Source organism: Corylus avellana, chromosome ca2, assembly GCF_901000735.1.
Source record: "Corylus avellana chromosome ca2, CavTom2PMs-1.0".
In the NCBI taxonomy this organism is placed as follows: domain Eukaryota; kingdom Viridiplantae; phylum Streptophyta; class Magnoliopsida; order Fagales; family Betulaceae; genus Corylus; species Corylus avellana.
Window position 1 is genome coordinate 31,147,680 of NC_081542.1, and position 20,906 is coordinate 31,168,585.

At 36.0% G+C, this 20,906-nt stretch overlaps 2 protein-coding genes across 2 annotated transcripts; both read right to left on the reverse strand.

Moving 5' to 3' along the window:
- Positions 1-10,513: 10,513 nt before the first annotated feature.
- LOC132171748 (berberine bridge enzyme-like 21) lies at positions 10,514-12,265 on the reverse strand. Its single transcript, XM_059583141.1, has one exon. The coding sequence runs from the start codon at positions 12,214-12,216 to the stop codon at positions 10,630-10,632; it is 1,587 nt and encodes a 528-aa protein (XP_059439124.1). The 5' UTR covers positions 12,217-12,265; the 3' UTR covers positions 10,514-10,629.
- A 5,657-nt stretch (positions 12,266-17,922) lies between these two features.
- Positions 17,923-19,662, reverse strand: LOC132171875 (berberine bridge enzyme-like 21). The gene has a single exon (XM_059583285.1). The coding sequence runs from the start codon at positions 19,623-19,625 to the stop codon at positions 18,039-18,041; it is 1,587 nt and encodes a 528-aa protein (XP_059439268.1). The 5' UTR covers positions 19,626-19,662; the 3' UTR covers positions 17,923-18,038.
- Positions 19,663-20,906: the final 1,244 nt, after the last annotated feature.

The following is a 20,906-nucleotide window of genomic DNA, read 5'->3' on the forward strand; positions in this document are numbered from 1 at the left end:
GCCACTCCCTTTGCCAAATCGATGGGGTCGAACCACTCCCAAATGGCTGGGCTACCCCCAACCTTTTTTTTTTTAATTGATTTTTTATTTTGCATATAAACGTTCTGTTTTAAGTTTAGGTTTAGCTTAGTTTAGTATTTTTAGTTTTTTTTTTTTGTTAATTTATATATATATTTTTTATTTTGAATATAAACCTTTTGTTTTAAGTTTTAGGTTTAGTGTTTTTATTTTATATTTTATTTTTTTATGTTTGTATTTATGTTTACACTTTACCCCCGAAGTCATTTATGTTTACACTTTACCCCCGATGGCATTTTCGAAAGTTTCGGTTGAAAAATGTCATGTGCCATGCATGTGACTTGGTTTCCATCTAAATAGACGAATTTGATGGACGGATGGTGTTTTTTGCCAACGTCAGATACATTGTGAGTGTCTCTCGTCACTTTTTAAACATTAAGTCCAAAACATAAATGCGTGTATACTTTAGGGGAGTAAAGTATATTTTCCCCTTACATGATCATAGGACTTTTCATTGCCTAGCTTACCCCTAGATTCTGACTTTTAATCCTGCTATCAAAAGATTCATCAGCAATAAGATTGAATTAAGAATGTCTCCCTGGAATTGTGTAATTAGTGTAAGGGTAAAAAAAATTCTTAAATTTACATTTCATGGAAATCTTAAAATTACACTCATGCTTCTATAGTTCTATATAATTGCATGCAGTGTCAAATTTAACATAACTTTTCCTCCCAAGGCGATTACACCTTAGAAACAAAGTATCCTATGAAGAAATTAAAAGCATGTCCAAAAATTGTCCCAAAGCATGTCAATTTCTTACATTAGTTTCTGAAATTGGACATGAAACCTCACAAAAAGATAAAAATTGAAAATGAGATCTAGCTAGAGTAACACCTTGATCACCATATGTTTTAGCAATACTAACAAGAATTTCCCAAGCCTGAATCAAAACCTCATTAACCAAAGCTGTAATATATCGGTCCCATATTAGGAAGATGAGAAGAAGCCCACATAGAGTGGGTGGCTTATAAAGATAGCCATGGGTGTTAAGTCCCACATTATCTAGTTACTAGGTGAAACTGTGCTTTATAATGAATTCTAGGAAAACTCTAAATTGACTAGTTCTTTTGGGGTAATAGCGTAGATGCTAGTGTTTTTTCCTGAATTTAAAATGGGGAGTTTGTAACATACCGGTCCCATATTGGGAAGATGAGAAGAAGTCCACATAAAGTGAGTCGTTTATAAAGATTGTCATGGGTGCTAAGTCACACATTGCATAGTTACTAGGTGAAACTGAGCTTTATAATAAATTTTAAGGAAGCTCTAAACTGACTAGTCCTTTTGAGATAATAGTGCAGATATAACTAGCGCTTTTTCTTGGGTCATTACAAAAGCTTTGTAATTTCTTTTTCTTTTTTGATAAGTTTCAAACATATTCTTAGGAGTACTGAGATTCAATACAATAAGTTTCAAACATACATGGTCCTCCATCAACAACCTTAGCAGAACATCTAACTAGGCAGAGTGTGACTGATGGGCTTGGTTGCCTCCTACTGGGCTTGATCAAAGTTCTAGAGGATTGCCCTCAGACACCTTTGTTATGGTATGGTCACATGATTGATTGAAAGATGAGCATCCACATGGGAAAAGAAAAAAGAAAAGCATATCAACGTGATGAGATTGAAGAAAGAGTTGCAACAATAGAAAAGCATGGCAGAGAAACTAAGAGAGAGCTCAAAACAGGGATATTATTTGAAGTTAAAACAAGTACATCTTGAATGATAGGTCTATAACATGCAATGCATGTAACAAAAGACACAAAATTAAAATCCATCTTAAATTAAATAACGGATTTAAAAGCCATCTATGAACATAGAAAAATAAGTGTAAAACAATGGAAGCCTCTACCACATTACTAGAATTGATATTATTTTTTAAAGCCCTGAATTGGTTGGCGTGTACAAGTGTAAGGAAAGTGTTTTTCTCTTTCAATATATATATGACCGTAAAAATAAATAAATAAAATAAAATGATAATTAAATTATGCCTCTAAAATTAAAAAATATTAGCAAACTGAAAAAGAAAATGGTTAACTTTACAAAAGCACCGTGAACTTACATGTTTTTTAAGAAGACTCTCTCAAAGTTTAAAAACTCACAATTTCATCATTCGAACTTTTAATTTGATTCAATGTACAACTTTTATCCGTTTTTTGTGTTAACCCCTAATGGAGGCTATGAAAAATACCAAAATACCCTCAATGTATTGTTTTTTTTTAAAAAAAAAAACAAAAAAAAAACAAATTAATGTGAAATTAAAGATAAATTTAGTATTTTATAAAAATTTCAGAGGTATAAAGGTCATTTCATCCATTTTAACGTTGGTTTAATGCCAAACCGTAATGGAGGGGGATAAGTTGCATCCAATTAAAAGTTCAAGAGATGAAATTGAGAGTTTTGAGACTTTGGAAAGCCTTCTCAAAAACGCGTAAAAGTTTAAGAGCGCTTATAAAGTTTCAAAATAATAATAATAACAATAATAATAATAAAGGATTTTAAGGTGGAAATGACCATTGAATTGGGACCCTCTCAAATCTTGCTCCCTGTGAAGTAAAATTCGAACTCCGCCACTAGAAGGTGGTGTAATGAATTGAAAAATATCATCACCATTTCCAGAATGATATAAAGCTCCAACCTTCCGGAATCAGGAAAAGAAATACGTATCTTTCCCTTGTAACAAATCCTGTATATGATTTATTAATTACTCTTCATTTTTCTTTTTTAATTTGATTTCTCAAACTTATGTTAAATTTGCTGGGTCCATTACAAAAAAAAAATCCAATTAGTGACATTTGGAATAGTGATATTTTTGCAAAACATCACTAAAATACGGTGTTTTACTGTTCAAACATCCATATTCAAAAAATAGTGACATCTAAATAATGTTACTATTCATGCATTGCCAGTCACGTGTGAAAGGCGACACATGAACAGTAATACTATTCACATGTTGCTTTTCGAGCGTGTTAATAGTATGTTATTATTCAAACGTCTCTAATTTTGAAAATATTGACGCTCAAAGTTTGCGTTTATAACAATCACCCACACTCAAAAACTTAAAAAAATTTCCCCTTTCACCCACACACATATAACTAATTTTTTATTTTTTTAAAAAATAAAATAAAAGAAAAAAAAAAAAAAACTGGAGCCACCCCAGAGGTAAAAATTCAAATAAATTAATAGTTTCTCTTTATACTATGAAAAATATATATATTTTTACCAAATATATATATCTTTCAAAAAACTGGAGCCAACCGGCAACCACCCCTCTTTTTTTTAATTTATTTGAATTTAAAAATAAAAAAAAATAAAAAAATAAAAAAAAAAAGAGAGAAAATTAATTTGAAAGATATATATATTTGGTTAAAATTATTATTTTTTAATTTTTTTAAAGAGTAGTGACATTTAAACAGTGCAAAGCATCACCTTTCAAAAATGTGACACGCACTATTCACATGTGTGAATAGTGTCAATGTCACATTCTAGAAGGTGACGTGCACTATTCACACATCACCTTTGGAATGGTGACAATGTGAGCAAAAATGTCACCTTGTTGTGACATTTTCACTGTTCAAACGTCTCCAATTTTTATTCTAGTCATTTTGTTTAAGGACATTTGCAAAATATTGCTATTTGAATGTTACTAATTCAATAATGGCATTTTGTGGACTTAAAATATCGCCTTCCACATGTCCTTATTTTGACAAATTTTTGTAGTAGTCCTTCCTCAGGTCTGAAGGATGACCAAACCCAGCCTAATCATACTTCCAAATCTATAAAAAGGATAAAAATTTGTTAAGCTGAGTAAAAAAGGAAAAAAAAAAAATTAAAACTTCACACAGGCCTCCGTAAACTTTCATTCGTTTGAAGATCCCTTAAAATTTAAAAACTCTCAATTCACCATCGAACTTTTAATTTGATGCAATATACTTTATCCGTTAGGGTTTGATGTTAAATAGACGTTAAAAATAGATGAAATGACTTTTATATCCCTAAACTTTTATAAAATTCTAAATTTACCCTAAATTTCACATTAAACAAAAACAAAAAGTTGATGGTATTTTGGTATTTTTCATAGCCTCTATTATGATTTAATGCCAAATCATAATGGAAGATAATAGATTGCATCAAATTAGAAGTTCGATGAGTGAAATTGAGAGTTGCTGAACTTTTATGGGTCTTTTCAAAACCCATAAAAATTCAGGGTACCTTTGTAAAAAATTAAAAAAAAAATAAAAAAAGTCTATTTGGTAAGAATAATTGTTCATCTTTTTTCTTTGATTTGGGTTTTGTTGCTGTTGAATGAAAGGCGGTGGTGGAATACTGCATTATCATCAACTTGCTGTTGAATGAAAGGCGGTGGTGGAATACTGCATTATCTTGTCGTTGGGTTGCGATTCTCAAAACACTTGAATCACATATTGGTGGAATGGTGGGCTGCAATGCATCATATCATCAATTCAGTGGACAATAAATTCTGGACAAATAATTCGGTGGTGGGAAACTACAAACCATTCACGCGTGAATATCGACGTGTGAATAGTGCTAATGTTCAAACATCCTTATTTATGCATAGGGCTATTAAGTGAGTGAAGCGTCTCACGAGCAAGCTCGGGCTCGGCTCGTATAAGCTTGGCTCGTGCTCGTCGAATATTAAATGAAGCGTTTCATGAACACAAATCTTAGCTCGAATATTAAACGAGGCAAGCTCGGCTTGACTCGGCTAAACTCGTTAGCAAGCTCGTATAAGGCTCGCCTTGCTTATTAAACTCAGCTCGTATATTTTTTATTAAGTAACAAATAACAATATATAGTCAACATTACTCATTTACTCAATAATAACAAATATATTATATACCTTTGTTTTTTGTTATTTATGCATATGTGTATATATATTATATATATGTATATATTAATATAAACACATATAAGAAATATATATATATATATGGTAAATAATAAAAAATATATGATATTATCATTAATCATTTTATCATATGATATAATCATATAGTACAACCGTATAGGTTATTGTGTCATTTAATACAAATATTATAATTAGATAGTTTATACTTTGGAAATTGGAATCGTATACGGTATATCACATAATCATTGATCATTATATAATCATATGGTATATCTGCATAAATTATTGTGTTATTTAATCAATACATTATAATTATATATTTTATTCTTATAAAACATATATGATATATCACATGATCTTAGATCTAAGATAATATTAATATTAATTGTGAGATAATATGATCATAAAATTTAAATATGAGTGTATGACCATTAGATCATTATGAATTTCTTACTTAGAGTTTGAGTATTACTATTAGATTAAATGATTAATAATTAAGTAACTAATGTGTTTCTTATAATTTATACATTATAATCACAATTTACGGTAAGTAAAAACTGAAGAATTTGAATTTAAATCATATATCATGAATCGTGATAATAAGAACATATATAATATAAGTTTATAAATTATAACAATTAACATTGACTCATTACCTATATAAATTAGATAATGATACAATCATATGACTATACAAGTATATAAATGTTTACATATAAGATACAATATATATTAATATTGACATTATATACTTGACTCGTGTTAAGCATTAACATTTTAATATATTAACTAAATAATACTATATGTAATATGAATATATAATGGTAGACTATTAGTGCGTGTGAGTGTGATATAAAGCATTTGACATTATCACTTAAAAAACACTTAATCTAAAATAAGAAGAAAAAAAAAGCGATTGAAAAAACAAAATTTTTAAATCGCAATTATTAAAATAGAAATATCAAACTGACCCTAAATAATACTAAATAACACAATTTTTATTCCTAATTCCCAAATTTTGAATTTTGAATTGTTGATTGAATTTAATTGTGGCCGTCCAATTTAATTGAATTTAATCTTGGATGTTGGATTTAATCAATGGAACCAGTCTCACCATCAAATGCACACATAGGATTAAAACCCTAAATACTATAAATTAATCTCTAAGAAAAAAAAAACCTAAACCTAAATCGTAATAGCGGTCTCTTTCTCACTCATACAGCCCCTGTCCCTTCCTGACTTCCTCACACAGACGACACTTTCCTTTCACCTGGCCTCTTGCCTCTCGTTGTCTCACTCCTCGCCGTCTCACCTCTCGTCTCTCACAGTATGCCTCGATTGCCTCTCAATCGAGCTCGAGCTCGAGCTCGAACAGGGTTCCAACCCTATCGAGCTGAGCTGAAGCAGTGAAGTCAAACTCGACTCGAGCTCGAGCCTGAGCCAAAAACAAACGAGCCGAGCCTGGACAGCCCAAGCTCAGCTCGTTTACACCCCTTTTTACGCATGAATATAGATGTGTAAACAGTAACACTAATCATCTATCCCTATTCACATGTGAATTGGGACGTTTAAATAGTAAAACGCCTCAAATTACTAACATTTTCCAAAAACATCCCTATTCCAAATGTTACTAATTGCGCTTTTTTTGTAGTGTTGCATCAAATATTGTAGAGTATGAAGAGATTAAATATTGTATCCCCTTTTTCAAATTTAAAATTATTAAAAGTGATAAAATAACCTTTATACTGATTATTTTTTATAAAATTCTAAATTTACCCTCAATTTTCAAATTAAAAATCAAGATTTGAAGGGTAATTTGGTCTTTTTAGTAATGTCCTTAGGGGTTAACAGTTGAATTTGATGGAGAGGGTAAACTGAATCAAATTGAATGTTTATGAGGTTAAATTGAGAGTTTTTAAAATTTAGTGGAGTCTTCGCAATACACGTGGTAGTTTAGAGGTTTAAAGTGAAGTTTCCTTAAAAAAATAAAAATAAATAAATAAATAAAATAAAAAAAGAAGAGAAAAAGAGAGGATAAAGAAAAAACGAGGAAGAAAAATATTGTAGAGCAATAACATTACTATGTTATTGAAAGATTACTAGGATCGAGTTCTACCTCTAAGAGTCAAATAAACAAAGCATTGAACTAAGTCATATAACAAAAATAAAACATTCACAGCGGAATTAAAACAACATCACAAACACAACACAAAGTGTGTTTACGAAGTGTAAAACCCTTTGAATAAGTCAAAGGTAAAAACCACTCCGGAGCAGCCAAACTCGATAAATCTCTATATGAAGATTCAGAGTTACATAATAGACGATAATCACAACCTTGAAGACTTCTAGACTTAGTAAGAACAACAAGCTTCCCAACTTGTCTCCATCCTAACCATCTTCACGAAATACATTTCCTCACCAACCCTTCGGTACACTTCTTCCTTCAAGTAACTAAGGCAACAATCTTTGTGTACGTAAATGAACAGGCAACAAGCCAAACAAGAATAAAGGACTACCCGAAGCTTTATCGCGTTATTTTTTGAACAAACAACTCTCGAAACACAGCGCTCATAGAGAACTATTGAGACTTGTACATAGAAATTATTTTCCAAAAAGACAATAGTGAACAGTGACAGGAAAATCCTTCTATAGGGAAAGCATTTTACTCTTCATGTCCTAACAAGATACATTTTTCGTTAAGACGGAATGAAAAAAATCATAGATCTAAGAATTCCACATCCTAATAAGAAAGCATTTTTGTTATGACCGGAAGAACAAATGTCACCTATTCGTCATATGTCCCGTCCTGACACACCATCTGACGAGAAAACAGGGAGTTCAACATTGATCTCGTTTTATGTCCCGTCCTGACAAGGTTCTTGATGAGGCAACAATAGCTTCAGCTTCAATCCCGTTACATCCCCGTCCTGATGCAACTCCTGACGAGGAAACAGTAACTCCACGTTACATGTTCCGTCTTGACGCAACTCCTGACGAGAATATAGTAACTCCCCTTTACATGTTTCGTCTTGACGGCACTCCTGTCGAGAAAACAATAACTCCTTGTTACATGTCTCGTCCAGACGGCACTCCTGACGAGGAAGCAGTAGGATCTTCACATAGTTTCACTATATGTCCCGTTCTGATGGGGTTCGTGATGGGAAAACAGAAAGTTCTTCAACAACCCCGAAAGCCTAAGTGCTATTCTCCAAAGTTTTAAACAAAAAAGAAATACAAGAAATATCATTGAATAAAGCCAAACTAAAACCTAACAATTTGCCCCTTTGGCCATTCAGTGACAAAACCCTAAACAAGGTTTAAAATTTTACACAAATAATAAAACCAACTAAACACAAAGAACACACCATGTGCAACCCTTCCAGACCAAAGTGCTAGGTCATGGAATACTTCATCAAATGACCATCGTTGCACTAATCCAAAAACAATCAAGACCACACACTATCTTGATTCTGAAACATCTCACACAAAAGGCATTATTGCACCATATTCAATATTTCAACGAAAAACCAAGCAAAACTAGGAATCCATAATTTGAATAAATTTAAATCATTGCTTAGGAATGAAACTCATTGTTCATTTTCTCTCTATAAATAGAGAGCACTCTTATGTATTCAATCACTCAATAAAAAAAGAAAGATTAAATAGAGAGCAAAAGAAAGATGTGAGACTAACATAAGAGGAGGCCAATAGCCAAATCCTCTCCACACTTAATCAACGTAGGACAAATCGATATCTCCACCACTGTGTACTAAGCTTTAAAACTTGTGTACATCAACGAATAGCTTAAAATCTAGGGTTGTAATCGAGCCAAGCTGAGCCGAGTCAAGCTTTAAGATTTCATGACTGGCTCATTTACGAAGATGCATATTCGAGCTGAGCTCGAGTTCAACCCAAGCTATGAAATGTGTGTTCAAGACTGACTCGTTAGAAGCTCGAGTTCAAACTTGAGCTTGTTGAAAATGCTATTCGAGCTGAGTAGGGCTCACCTCAAACTCAAGCTACCCTATTAAATTCTTTAATGTATGATTGAAGCAGAGTTCAAGCCCAAATTTTAAGACAACATCTAGACATTTATCTATAGTATAAATATAAAATACGTAACTATATAAGACATATTATATACAATATAGCATATAACTATAATTTATGAGTAGCAAATTAATAATATATATTATTGTATATAACTAGATAATAGAAACTATAGTATATGTATAATGTGAGCAAGTTATAAATACAGTATACTATGTATCACTAATTAACCATAGAGCAAGTATAATATATAATTATACTTGAAAAAAAAGAAGAAGAAGAAGCTAGTAGCAAATATATATATATATGAACGAGATAACGAGTCGGGCAAACAAGCCGGTCAAGCTTTAAACCAGCTGAGTTCGTGAGCTACTATCTAGTTTTCTCGAGCAAATCGGTTATGTATCATTTATTAATCAAGCGAGTTTCTATAGTAACGAGCAGGTTAATTTGTATAGTATCAAGCTCGAGTTCGAGTCGAGTTAAACCGACTAAATATCGAGTAGGTTTTCGAATGGACTGATTTATTTACAGCCTAGCCTAAACCAAACAGTTGTCTCCAATCTACGTCAAATCAAGGTTAATGGTTTCTCTTGTCAAATCCTGTCAGCACTAGCTAAATTTTTCCTTCAGTTTCTGAGCAATTTCATTCATAAAAGAGGTATTTTAAGAATAGAGCATATTTAGTAGGCCTACAAAGCTATATTTTTTATGAGTTGATTTGGTGAAAAGTGTCAAAACTCAAAAGGAACTTCTCACCAATTTGTCGAAAAAAATTTGAACCACCAGAAGCCTTAACTACATACGAGCATTCCCAATGGAAGAGCTAAATGTTACTTTTATCGAAAATAACTCTTCAAATGTTTAAAAAACCACCGACATTGGATTAGCCAAAAGAAAATGTAAAATAGATATTTGATTGGAAGAGCTAAAAAAAAAGCTAAATGTAGCAGCACTTTTCAATGGAGCTATTTTATTTTTCATTGTTTCTCTCACCTATTTTCTCTTTTTCCCAAATCTTTTCCTACTTTTTCTCTGCATGTTCTCTTTTTCCCAAAATTTTTCCAATTTTTCTTCTCACATATTCTCTTTTTCCCAAAACTTTTGAGAAGCGATTTTACATAAACATATAGCTCCTCCATTGGGAATGCTCTAAGGGAAACTCTACTTATCTGGATAAGCAAAACAAGAAAGCAAACTCAAACCAACCCATCATCCTAAATCATTTAATCAACCAATTCCAAGGCAAATAAGTGGTTAATACTTCCATTTGATTATGTTTTCTTTTCACGTGTTGATTAATTCGTGGTTTGGATTGCACGTTACAATGGTAATTTTAAAAGTCACTATGTAGAACATTAGTTTACCAATTTCCAAAATATTAAGAAAAAATCATAAAGAAAATCAGTTGTTTTTTTAGATATATTTTTTTTTCAATCATGGCTCATAATTAGGAAAAGAGAGAAGAAACAAATAATTCAAATATGATAAAGATTATTACAAAGAAACATTTCATAATTTCACTAAACTAACAAATATTGCCACAAAACAACCGAATACAATTTCAGCTGAATTGTGCTAAAAACACCAATCACACAACTGTATTCTCTGCATGACGATTAAACTCCCTTTCCCTATGCCTTCTTAGGAAGAGTTGGGATGCTCTGCTGATTCCTGAAGAAATTGTCTGGATCAACAGCAGTCTTAACCTTCACCAACCTATCAAAGTTGGCATTGAAGTACTTTGCCCCATAAACCTGTCCTTCTGCATAGCTGTTCTTCCCTTGGTGATTGATGCCAATATCCAGGTCTCTGTAGTTCAGAAATGCACTTCTTGGATTCTTGGACACAAATGGAGTCAAGTAATCGTGAAGCTTCCTTATCTGGGTTGTGTAGTTCTTGTCTAACTCATATCCTGGTTCTTTCCAATTCACGGAGTACTGAATCTTGAACAAATTTCCGGCTCGGTGTGGAAATGGCGTCGCAGAAGCAGGGATTTGGCTCATTTTCCCACCATATGGATTGAAAACCAAACCTGTTTTCCCAAGCTCAATCATCCTCTTCCATATAAATTCCAACCCATCTTTGGAAATTGGTTGCTGCACATAATCTGACTTCCTCCTGGTGAAATCTGCCGTGTCGGGATGTCGGTCGAGCAGCCAATTGGGTGTTGTGTTGTTGTCCTTGATTCCCCACCAAAGAACAGAGCCAATCCAATCCTTTTCCAAGACATCTCCTTTCTTCACACCCAATTCAGGAAATTCCTTGTTCAGCAAGGTAATTAGTTGGTCGGCGTTTCCGAGAAACTGCGCGATGATTGTGATTCTGATGGTTTTCTCACCCTTCTTCGTTTTCGAGCTCGAAGGTTGAACGAGCATCCTCATGAAAAGGTTTTCGTCTATGGTGGGAGCCACATGCTGCCACTTGTAAACAATGTCGGTCGCGTTCTCTTCCAAGTACTTTTCCACCCGGAAAACCGTTACCTTTTCCGGCACCGGAACCAACGCAATTTTGTACGCAATTACGACTCCGAAGCTGGCTGCTCCTCCTCCTCTAATGGCCCAGAAAAGATCTTCCCCCATTGAATTCTTGTCGAGAATTTTACCGTTAGCATTGACTATCTTCGCGTCCAGAACATGATCCACCGTTAACCCATGTTTACGCAGCATGTTACCGTACCCGCCGCCGCCGAGGTGCCCGCCGACACCGACGGTGGGGCAAACGCCGCCGGGGAAGCCAAGTACTTTGCTTTTCTCCCAGATTCCATAATAAAGTTCTCCGAGCGTGGCGCCGGCTGAAACCCAAGCAGATTGTTCTTGAATGTTGACATCGATGGACCGCAGATTGGACATGTCGAGCATGATAAACGGCACGTCGGAGATGTACGACACGCCTTCGTAGTCGTGGCCACCGCTTCGGATTTTGAGCTGCATTCCGATGTTCTTGGCGCAAATCACGGCGGCTTGGACGTGGGTTTCATCCGTTGGGGTTACAATGATGACGGGTTTCGGCGTGGAGGAGGTGTTGAAGCGGGCATTTCTGATGTAGGCGCGCAGCACAGATGAGTAGGAAGGGTTGCCTTGAGCATAGACCAGCTTAGATACTTGGGCTGGCTGGTTGCTTAGCTTTGACAGGCATTGAAGAAAGGTGTCATGGACTGAAACAGAGGCTGCCGATGAAGCAGAGATTTGAAGAAGAAGAAGAATAAACAGAGGAATCATGACAGCAAGATACAAAAGGATTTATCAAGAGAGATGCCTTCCTCACTGCTGTGTTTTCAAGTTTGTTCTCTCCATGGGGTTTATATAGAGACAATTGGTTTAGGTTCGGTTCGCTGTGCAGGCCATTAACTACGGAGAACGGCTATTTTTCTTACCCTTTTCGTTTCCTTTTTCTCTTTTTTTCGGAGAGAGTTTCTAGGGTACCAAACACCCCCAAGTTCTGACTATTTGAATGGTTTAGGGGACAAGGAAAGGAACCCCAGAGGTTATATGTTGGTCTTTCGGGAAGTCCGATCCTAACATTTTATTGGATATTATGAAATCCGCTCCAAACCATCTCCTATTTATGGTCATAGATTTAAGGGTCGGAAATTGGTACAAGATCCCCTCCAATTCTCTACCGTTAGCAATTTAGGTAGATAATGTGAGAGATTTCATATACAAGTCACCTATCTGTATAAATAGTCACATAGTCTCAAAATTAGTTTGAACGAATGAATTTTATGTGAATTTTCTCACATTTTTTGTCCAATTTACTAACAATTCGGGCAAATAATTGATGTAATCCTCGAAGCTCCAAATTCACTAACTTAGATACTTGTAGCTAGGGGTGGGCGAAAACCCGCCCGACCCGCAAAACCGATCCGCCCCGCCCTGAAAAAGCCGGATTTTAAGTTATTTTTCGCGGGTACGGGTGGTTTTTTCCCAAATCCGGGCGGGGCGGGTTACGGGTTATAACAGATTTTTCCCGGATACCTGACCCGACCCGACCCGCGTTAATCAAATAAAATTAAAAACCCTACCTTTCTCCAACCGCCTCCCCCTTGCCTCTTTTTTTTTTTTTTTCCTTCTCCTCTCTTCTCTCAGTCTCGCCTCTCTCTTTGCTGTCTCGCCTCTCTTCCTCTCTCTCATCTCTCTTCCTCTCCCTCGTACGACTCTTCTCTCATCTGCGCCGTTGCTCAACCTCTGCCGATCAAGGTTTTTTTCTTCTCTAGACCTCTTTCATGAATGGGGATCCAAGAGATCTCTTCTTTCATTATCTTAATCTGAAGATGCTGGGTTAATCTCGGGGTTTAGCAACTTCTGATTGTTGGGTTGTTTGTTTAGAAGGAAAATAGATGATAAATCTGCAGAAGAAATGAAAATGGAGGAGAAGAAAGAAACCCGCACAACCCGCCCAACCCGACCCGATCTACCCCAACCCCTGCGGATTTTGTTCCTTGTGCCAGACACCCGGGTTGAAATTTTCCAACCCGCAGGGTGCAGGTTCAGGTAGGAAAACTGCAGAAATTCGTGCCGAACCGACCCGTGCCCACCCCTACTTGTAGCCCTACACCGCTGCCCTTCTAAAAATAACTCAAGTTTTTGCTGTCATATATCTTAGTGATAAATTTAACAACTACATGGAATTCAAAATTGTCCACATAAAGGAGGCATTCATTCTTGAAAAACTAAAGAGAAATGCTATGAGTACTAAATCATTTATGAAAAAATGGGTATCAAAATGATGTGAAGCTTATTCATTGGAGATGGTAAAAACAATTAATAAAATATATATATATATAATAAGTCCCTGAATCAACCCTCCAAAATTTATAACTCCTTCAGTTTTTTTTTTTTTTTTTTTTATTGAAAATTTACTCATTGGGTCAATTGAAATAACAATAAAATCCTTGCCGTCAAAATTTTTAACAGCCATTAGGGCCACTCAAAACACACCATTTTACCTGATTAAAATATTAATCTTTTATAAATTTAATTTTAAAAATTAAATCTAAAAATTTTAAAAAAAAATTAAAAAAATTGAAGGGTGGCCAGGGGTGGTGCTGCCACCCCTAGCCAACACCCAACCCCTTTGGGGTGGCCTGCGGGACATCCCAAACCGCCCATGGGGTGGCTCGAGCCACCCAATGGGTGGTGTGAAGTGGTTCGTGGCCCCCCTCCACCCATGGGGTGGCCCCAGGCCACTCCTCCACCCATGGGGTGGCTGGCGGCCATCCCATTGGGGGTTTGCGGGCCACCCCATAGGGGTTGGGGGGTGATCCTTCAATTTTTTTTATTTTCTTTGTTATTTTTTAGATTTAATTTTTTAAATTAAATTAATAAAAAAAATTAATATTTTAATCAGGTAAAATAATGCGTTTTGAGTGTCCTTAACGGCTGTTAAAAAATTTAACTGAAGCACTTGAATCACATATTGGTGGAATGGTGGGCTGCAATGCATCATATCATCAACTCAGTGGACAATCAATTCTAGACAAATAATTCAGTGGTGGGAAACTACAAACCATTAACGCGTGAATAATGTTACTGTTAAAACATCTCTATTTATGCATGAATATGGATGTGTAAACAGTAATACTATTCACATGTCCTTATTCATGCGTGAATTGGGACGTTTGATCAGTAAAGCTCAAATTAGTAACGTTTTTCAAAGACATCCATATTTCAAACGTTATTAATTAGGCTTTTTTTTATAGTGAATTACATCAAATATTGTAGAGTACGAAGAGATTAAATTAATTTAAAGAAAAAAAGAAAGAAAATTGAAACTTCACTTAAGACTCCCTGAAAACTATCATGCATTTTGAAAATACCCCCATAAATTTCAAAAAATCTCAATTTCACTTTTGAACTTTCAATTTAATGCAATGTATCCACTTTTTCGAGTATAAAATTATTAAAAGTGATAAAATGACTTTTATTCTCCTAATTTTTTTTTATAAAATTCCAAATTTACCCTTAATTTTCAAATTAAAAAATCATATGTGATGGGTAATTTGGTCTTTTTAGTAATTTCCGTTAGGGGTTAATAGTTGAATTTGACGGAGGGGGTAAATTGAATCAAATTGAAAGTTTATGAGGTTAAATTGAGAGCTTTTAAAATTTAGTGGGGTCTTCGCAAAATGCGTGGTAGTTTAGAGGTTTAAAGTGAAATTTCTAAAAAGAAAAAACAAAAGGAATAAGTAAAAAAAAAATGAGAAAAAGAGAGGGTAAGGAGAAAACGAAGAAGAAAAATATTGTAGAGCAATAACATTACTATGTTATTGAAAGATTAATAGGATCGAGTTCTACTTCTAATAGCCAAATAAACAAAGCATGGAACTAAGCCATATAACAAAAATTAAAAGAACACCACAAACACAACAAAAAGTTTGTTTACGAAGTGTAAAACCATTTGAACTCATTAAATATAAAAACTACTCTAGGGCAGCAAATCCGGGAAATCACTGTATGAAGATTCAGAGTTACAGATTAGACAATACTCACAACCTTGAGGACTTCTAAACTTAGTAAGAACAACAAACTTTCCAGCTTGTCTCCATCCTAACCAACTTCACGAAGTGCATTTCCTCATCTACCCTTGGGTAAACTTCTTTCTTCAAGTAACCAATGCAACAATATTCTTGTAGGTAAATGAACAGGCAACACGCCAAACAAGAACAAAGGACAGCCCAAAACTTTATCACGTCCTTTCTTGAATAAATAACTCTCGACGAGACACAACGCTCGTAGAGAACTATTGAGACTTTCATAGATAAAATATTTTCCAAAAAGTCTACAGTGAACAGTAACAGGAAAATCCTTTTATAGGAAAAGCTTTTTACTCTTCCTGTCCTAACGGGATACATTTCTCATTAAGACGGGGTGAACAAAATCATAGATCTGAGAATTCCACACCCTAACGAGAAAGCAGTTTTGTTATGATGAGAAGAACAAATGTCACCTATTTGTCACATGCCCCGTCCTGATGACAGGGAGCCCAACATTGGTCCCATTTTATGTCCCGACCTGACAAGGAAACAGTAGCTTCAGCTTTAATCCTGGTACATCCCGGTCCTAATGCAACTCCTGACGAGAAAACAGTAACTTCCCGTTACATGTCCCATCTTGACGCAATTCTTGATGAGAAGACAGTAACTCTCCCCTTTACATATCTCGTCCCGACAGCACTACTGACAAGGAAACAGTAACTCCTTGCTACATGTCTTGTCCTGACGGACCTCCTAGCAAGGAAACAATAGGCTCTTCACACAATTCTGCTACATGTCCCGTTCTAACGGGGTTCGTGAAGGGAAAACAGAAAGTTCTTCAACAACACTTGAAAGCCTAAGTGCTATTCCCCAAATTTTTAAACAAAATAGAAATATAAGAAATATCATTGAATAAGGCTAAACTAAAACCTAACAATTTGCCCATTTAGCCATTCAATGACAAAACCCTAAACAAGGTTTAAAACTTTATACAAACAACAAAACCAACTAAACACACGAACACACCATGTGCAACCCTTCCAGACCAAAGTGCTAAGTCATGGAACACTCCACCAAATGACCATCATTGCACTAATCCAAAAACAATCAAGACCACACACTATCCTAATTCTGAAACATTTCACACAAAATGCATTATTGCACCATATTCAATACTTCAATGAAAACAAAGCAAAACTAGGCATCCATAATTTGCATAAATTTAAACCATTGCTTAGGAATGAAACTCATTGTTCATTTTCTCTCTATAAATAGAGAGCACTCGTATCTACTCAATCATCCGATAAAAAAAGAAAGATTAAATATTAATAGAGAGCAAAAGCAAGTGCGAGACTAACAGAAGAGGAGGCCAATAGCCAAATCCTCTCGACACTTGAGCAATACATGACAAACCCCACATATGCTCTAACAGAGCGAAACATGGAGTCATCTGGATAGGACTCGACTAGCGAATATTATTGGAGCAGCTGAAGTAAGAAGTCCCCAAGTAAGTGAATTTATTGGGGCGGTCACCTTAATTAAACCCTTTTGGTCTTTCCTAAATGACACATCCTCAATTCCTGCCCCCCTCCCCCCAACTCATTGAAGCAAAATTGGAAATAAATAAGGAAAGAAATTTTAATTTTTTTTTCTTTGTAATAATAAAAAAATTTATTTGTTAACGTGAAAAAAAAAAAGAAAAAAAAGGGTCACCAAACGGGCCAGGCCTATTTCCACCACTGTGTACTAAGCTTTAAAACTCGTATACATCAGCCAATAGCTTAAAGAGCCTTAAACCATACAGTTGTCTCGAATCTAAGTCGAATCAAGGTTAATGGTTTCTCTTGTCAAATCCTGTCAGCACTAGCTAAATTTTTCCTACAGTTTCTGAGCAACTTCCTTCATAAAAGAAGTATTTTAAGAGTACAGCATATTTAGTAGGCCCACAAAGCTATATTTTTGATGAGTTAATTTGGTGAAAAGTGTCAAAACTCAAAAGGAACTTCTCACCAATTTGGTGAAAAAAATTTATAACCACCAGAAGCCTTAACTACTTAAGGGAAAGTCTAGTTAGCAGGATAAGCAAAACAAGAAAGCAAACTCAAACAAACCCATCATCCTAAATCCTCTAATCATCCAATTCCAAGGCAAATAAGTGGTTTATACTTCCATTTGATTATGTTTTATTTTCACGTGTTGATTTATTCGTGGTTTGGATTGCACGTTACAACGGTAATTTTAAAAGTAACTATGTAGAACATTAGTTTACCAATTTCCAAAATATTAAGAAAAAATCATAAAGAAAATCAGTTGTTTTTTACCCTTTTTTTTTTTTTTTTTTTTTGGTTTTTTTTTGTTTGGTTTTTTTCAATCATGGCTCATAATTAGGAAAAGAGTGAAGAAACAAATAATTCAAATATGATAAAGATTATTACAAAGAAACATTTCATAATTTCACTAAACTAACAAATATTGCCACAAAACAACCGAATACAATTTCAGCTGAATTGTGCTAAAAACACCAATCACACAACAATATTCTCTGCATGACGATTAAACTCCCCTTCCCTATGCCTTCTTAGGAAGAGTTGGGATGCTCTGCTGATTCCTGAAGAAATTGTCTGGATCAACAGCAGTCTTAACCTTCACCAACCTATCAAAGTTGGCATTGAAGTACTTTGCCCCATAAACCTGTCCTTCTGCATAGCTGTTCTTCCCTTGGTGATTGATGCCAATATCCAGGTCTCTGTAGTTCAGAAATGCACTTCTTGGATTCTTGGACACAAATGGAGTCAAGTAATCGTGAAGCTTCCTTATCTGGGTTGTGTAGTTCTTGTCTAACTCATATCCTGGTTCTTCCCAATTCACGGAGTACTGAACCTTGAACAAATTTCCGGCTCGGTGTGGAAATGGCGTCGCAGAAGCAGGGATTTGGCTCATTTTCCCACCATATGGATTGAAAACCAAGCCTGTTTTCCCAAGCTCAATCATCCTCTTCCATATAAATTCCAACCCATCTTTGGAAATTGGTTGCTGCACATAATCTGACTTCCTCCTCGTGAAATCTGCCGTGTCGGGATGTCGGTCGAGCAGCGAATTGGGTGTTGTGTTGTTGTCCTTGATTCCCCACCAAAGAACAGAGCCAATCCAATCTTTTTCCAAGACATCTCCTTTCTTCACACCCAATTCAGGAAATTCCTTGTTCAGCAAGGTAATTAGTTGGTCGGCGTTTCCGAGAAACTGCGCGATGATTGTGATTCTGATGGTTTTCTCACCCTTCTTCGTTTTCGAGCTCGAAGGTTGAACGAGCATCCTCATGAAAAGGTTTTCGTCTATGGTGGGAGCCACATGCTGCCACTTGTAAACAATGTCGGTCGCGTTCTCTTCCAAGTACTTTTCCACCCGGAAAACCGTTACCGTTTCCGGCACCGGAACCAACGCAATTTTGTACGCAATTACGACTCCGAAGCTGGCTGCTCCTCCTCCTCTAATGGCCCAGAAAAGATCTTCCCCCATTGAATTCTTGTCGAGAATTTTACCGTTAGCATTGACTATCTTCGCGTCCAGAACATGATCCACCGTTAACCCATGTTTACGCAACATGTTACCGTACCCGCCGCCGCCGAGGTGCCCGCCGACACCGACGGTGGGGCAAACGCCGCCGGGGAAGCCAAGTACTTTGCTTTTCTCCCAGATTCCATAATAAAGTTCTCCGAGCGTGGCGCCGGCTGAAACCCAAGCAGATTGTTCTTGAATGTTGACATCGATGGACCGCAGATTGGACATGTCGAGCATGATAAACGGCACGTCGGAAATGTACGACACGCCTTCGTAGTCGTGGCCACCGCTTCGGATTTTGAGCTGCATTCCGATGTTCTTGGCGCAAATCACGGCGGCTTGGACGTGGGTTTCATCCGTTGGGGTTACAATGATGACGGGTTTCGGCGTGGAGGAGGTGTTGAAGCGGGCATTTCTGATGTAGGCGCGCAGCACAGATGAGTAGGAAGGGTTGCCTTGAGCATAGACTAGCTTAGATACTTGGGCTGGCTGGTTGCTTTGCTTTGACAGGCATTGAAGAAAGGTGTCATGGACTGAAACAGAGGCTGCCGATGAAGCAGAGATTTGAAGAAGAAGAAGAATAAACAGAGGAATCATGACAGCAAGATACAAAAGGATTTATCAAGAGAGGTGCTTTTCTCACTGCTGTGTTTTCAAGTTTGTTCTCTCCATGGGGTTTATATAAAGACAATTGGTTTAGGTTCGGTTCGGTGTGCAGGCCATTAACTACGGAGAACGGCTATTTTTCTTACCCTTTTCGTGTCCTTTTTCTTTTTTTGGGAGAGTTTTTCTTGGGTACCAAACACCCCAAGTTTTGACTAGTTCAATGGTTATTTAGGGGACAAGGAAAGGAACGCAGAGGTTATCTCAATGTTGGTCGTTCGGGAAGTCCTAACATTTTATTGGATATTATGAAACCCGCTCCAGACCATCCCCTGATTCCCCTGTTTATTGTCAAAGATTTAGGGGTCGGAAATTGGGACAAGATCCGCTCCAATTCTCTACCGTTAGCAATTTAGGTAAATAACGTGAGAGGTTTCTTATACAAGTCAATTATCCGTATAAGTAGTCACACAATCCCAAAATTTGTTTGAATAAATGAATTTTATATGGATTTTCTCACATTCTTTGTCTAATTTACTAACAATTTGGGCAAATAATTGCGGTAATCCTCGAAGCTCCAAATTCACTCAATTAACTTGTAGCCCTACACCGCTGCCCTTCTGAAAATAACTCAAGGTTTCGCTGTCATCTTAGTGATAAATTTAACAACTACTTGGAATTCGAAATTTTCCACATCAAGGAGGCATTCATTCTTGAAAATCTAAAGATAATGCTAGAGTATTAAATTATTTATCAAAAAATAACTACTAAAATAATGTAGAACTTATTCATCGAAAATGGTAAAAACAATTATGAAAAAAAAAATACAAATATCAATGAATAAGCTCCTTATCATATTGATATACACCTTTTAGTTTAGTACTCATAAAAGGTTTAGTACTCAAACATTTCTCTTTGTTTTTTAATTTTGTTTGCTCGTATTGCCTCCTATTGAGGATAAAGTATTGCCTCCTATTGAGGATAAAGACTAGGGTTGTAATCGAGCTGAGCTCGGGCGAGTAGGAGGTGTTCAAGATCGGCTCGTATGTACCGTTCACAAGCTCAAGCTCATGACGAGCCGTAAATGGTGGACTCGGGTCGACTCGCCAAGAGAAAAATCTTGTGCGAGATCGAGCTCGAGCTCGTCTTCTAGGCGAGCTGAGTGTCTTATCGAGCACTCGGCTCGGCTCGCCAACTTCTCACCTTTCTTGAGCCACTCCGTCGACTAAGCCCCAAAATCGCCACCATCTTAACCGCACACAGTGTTCTCGCTCT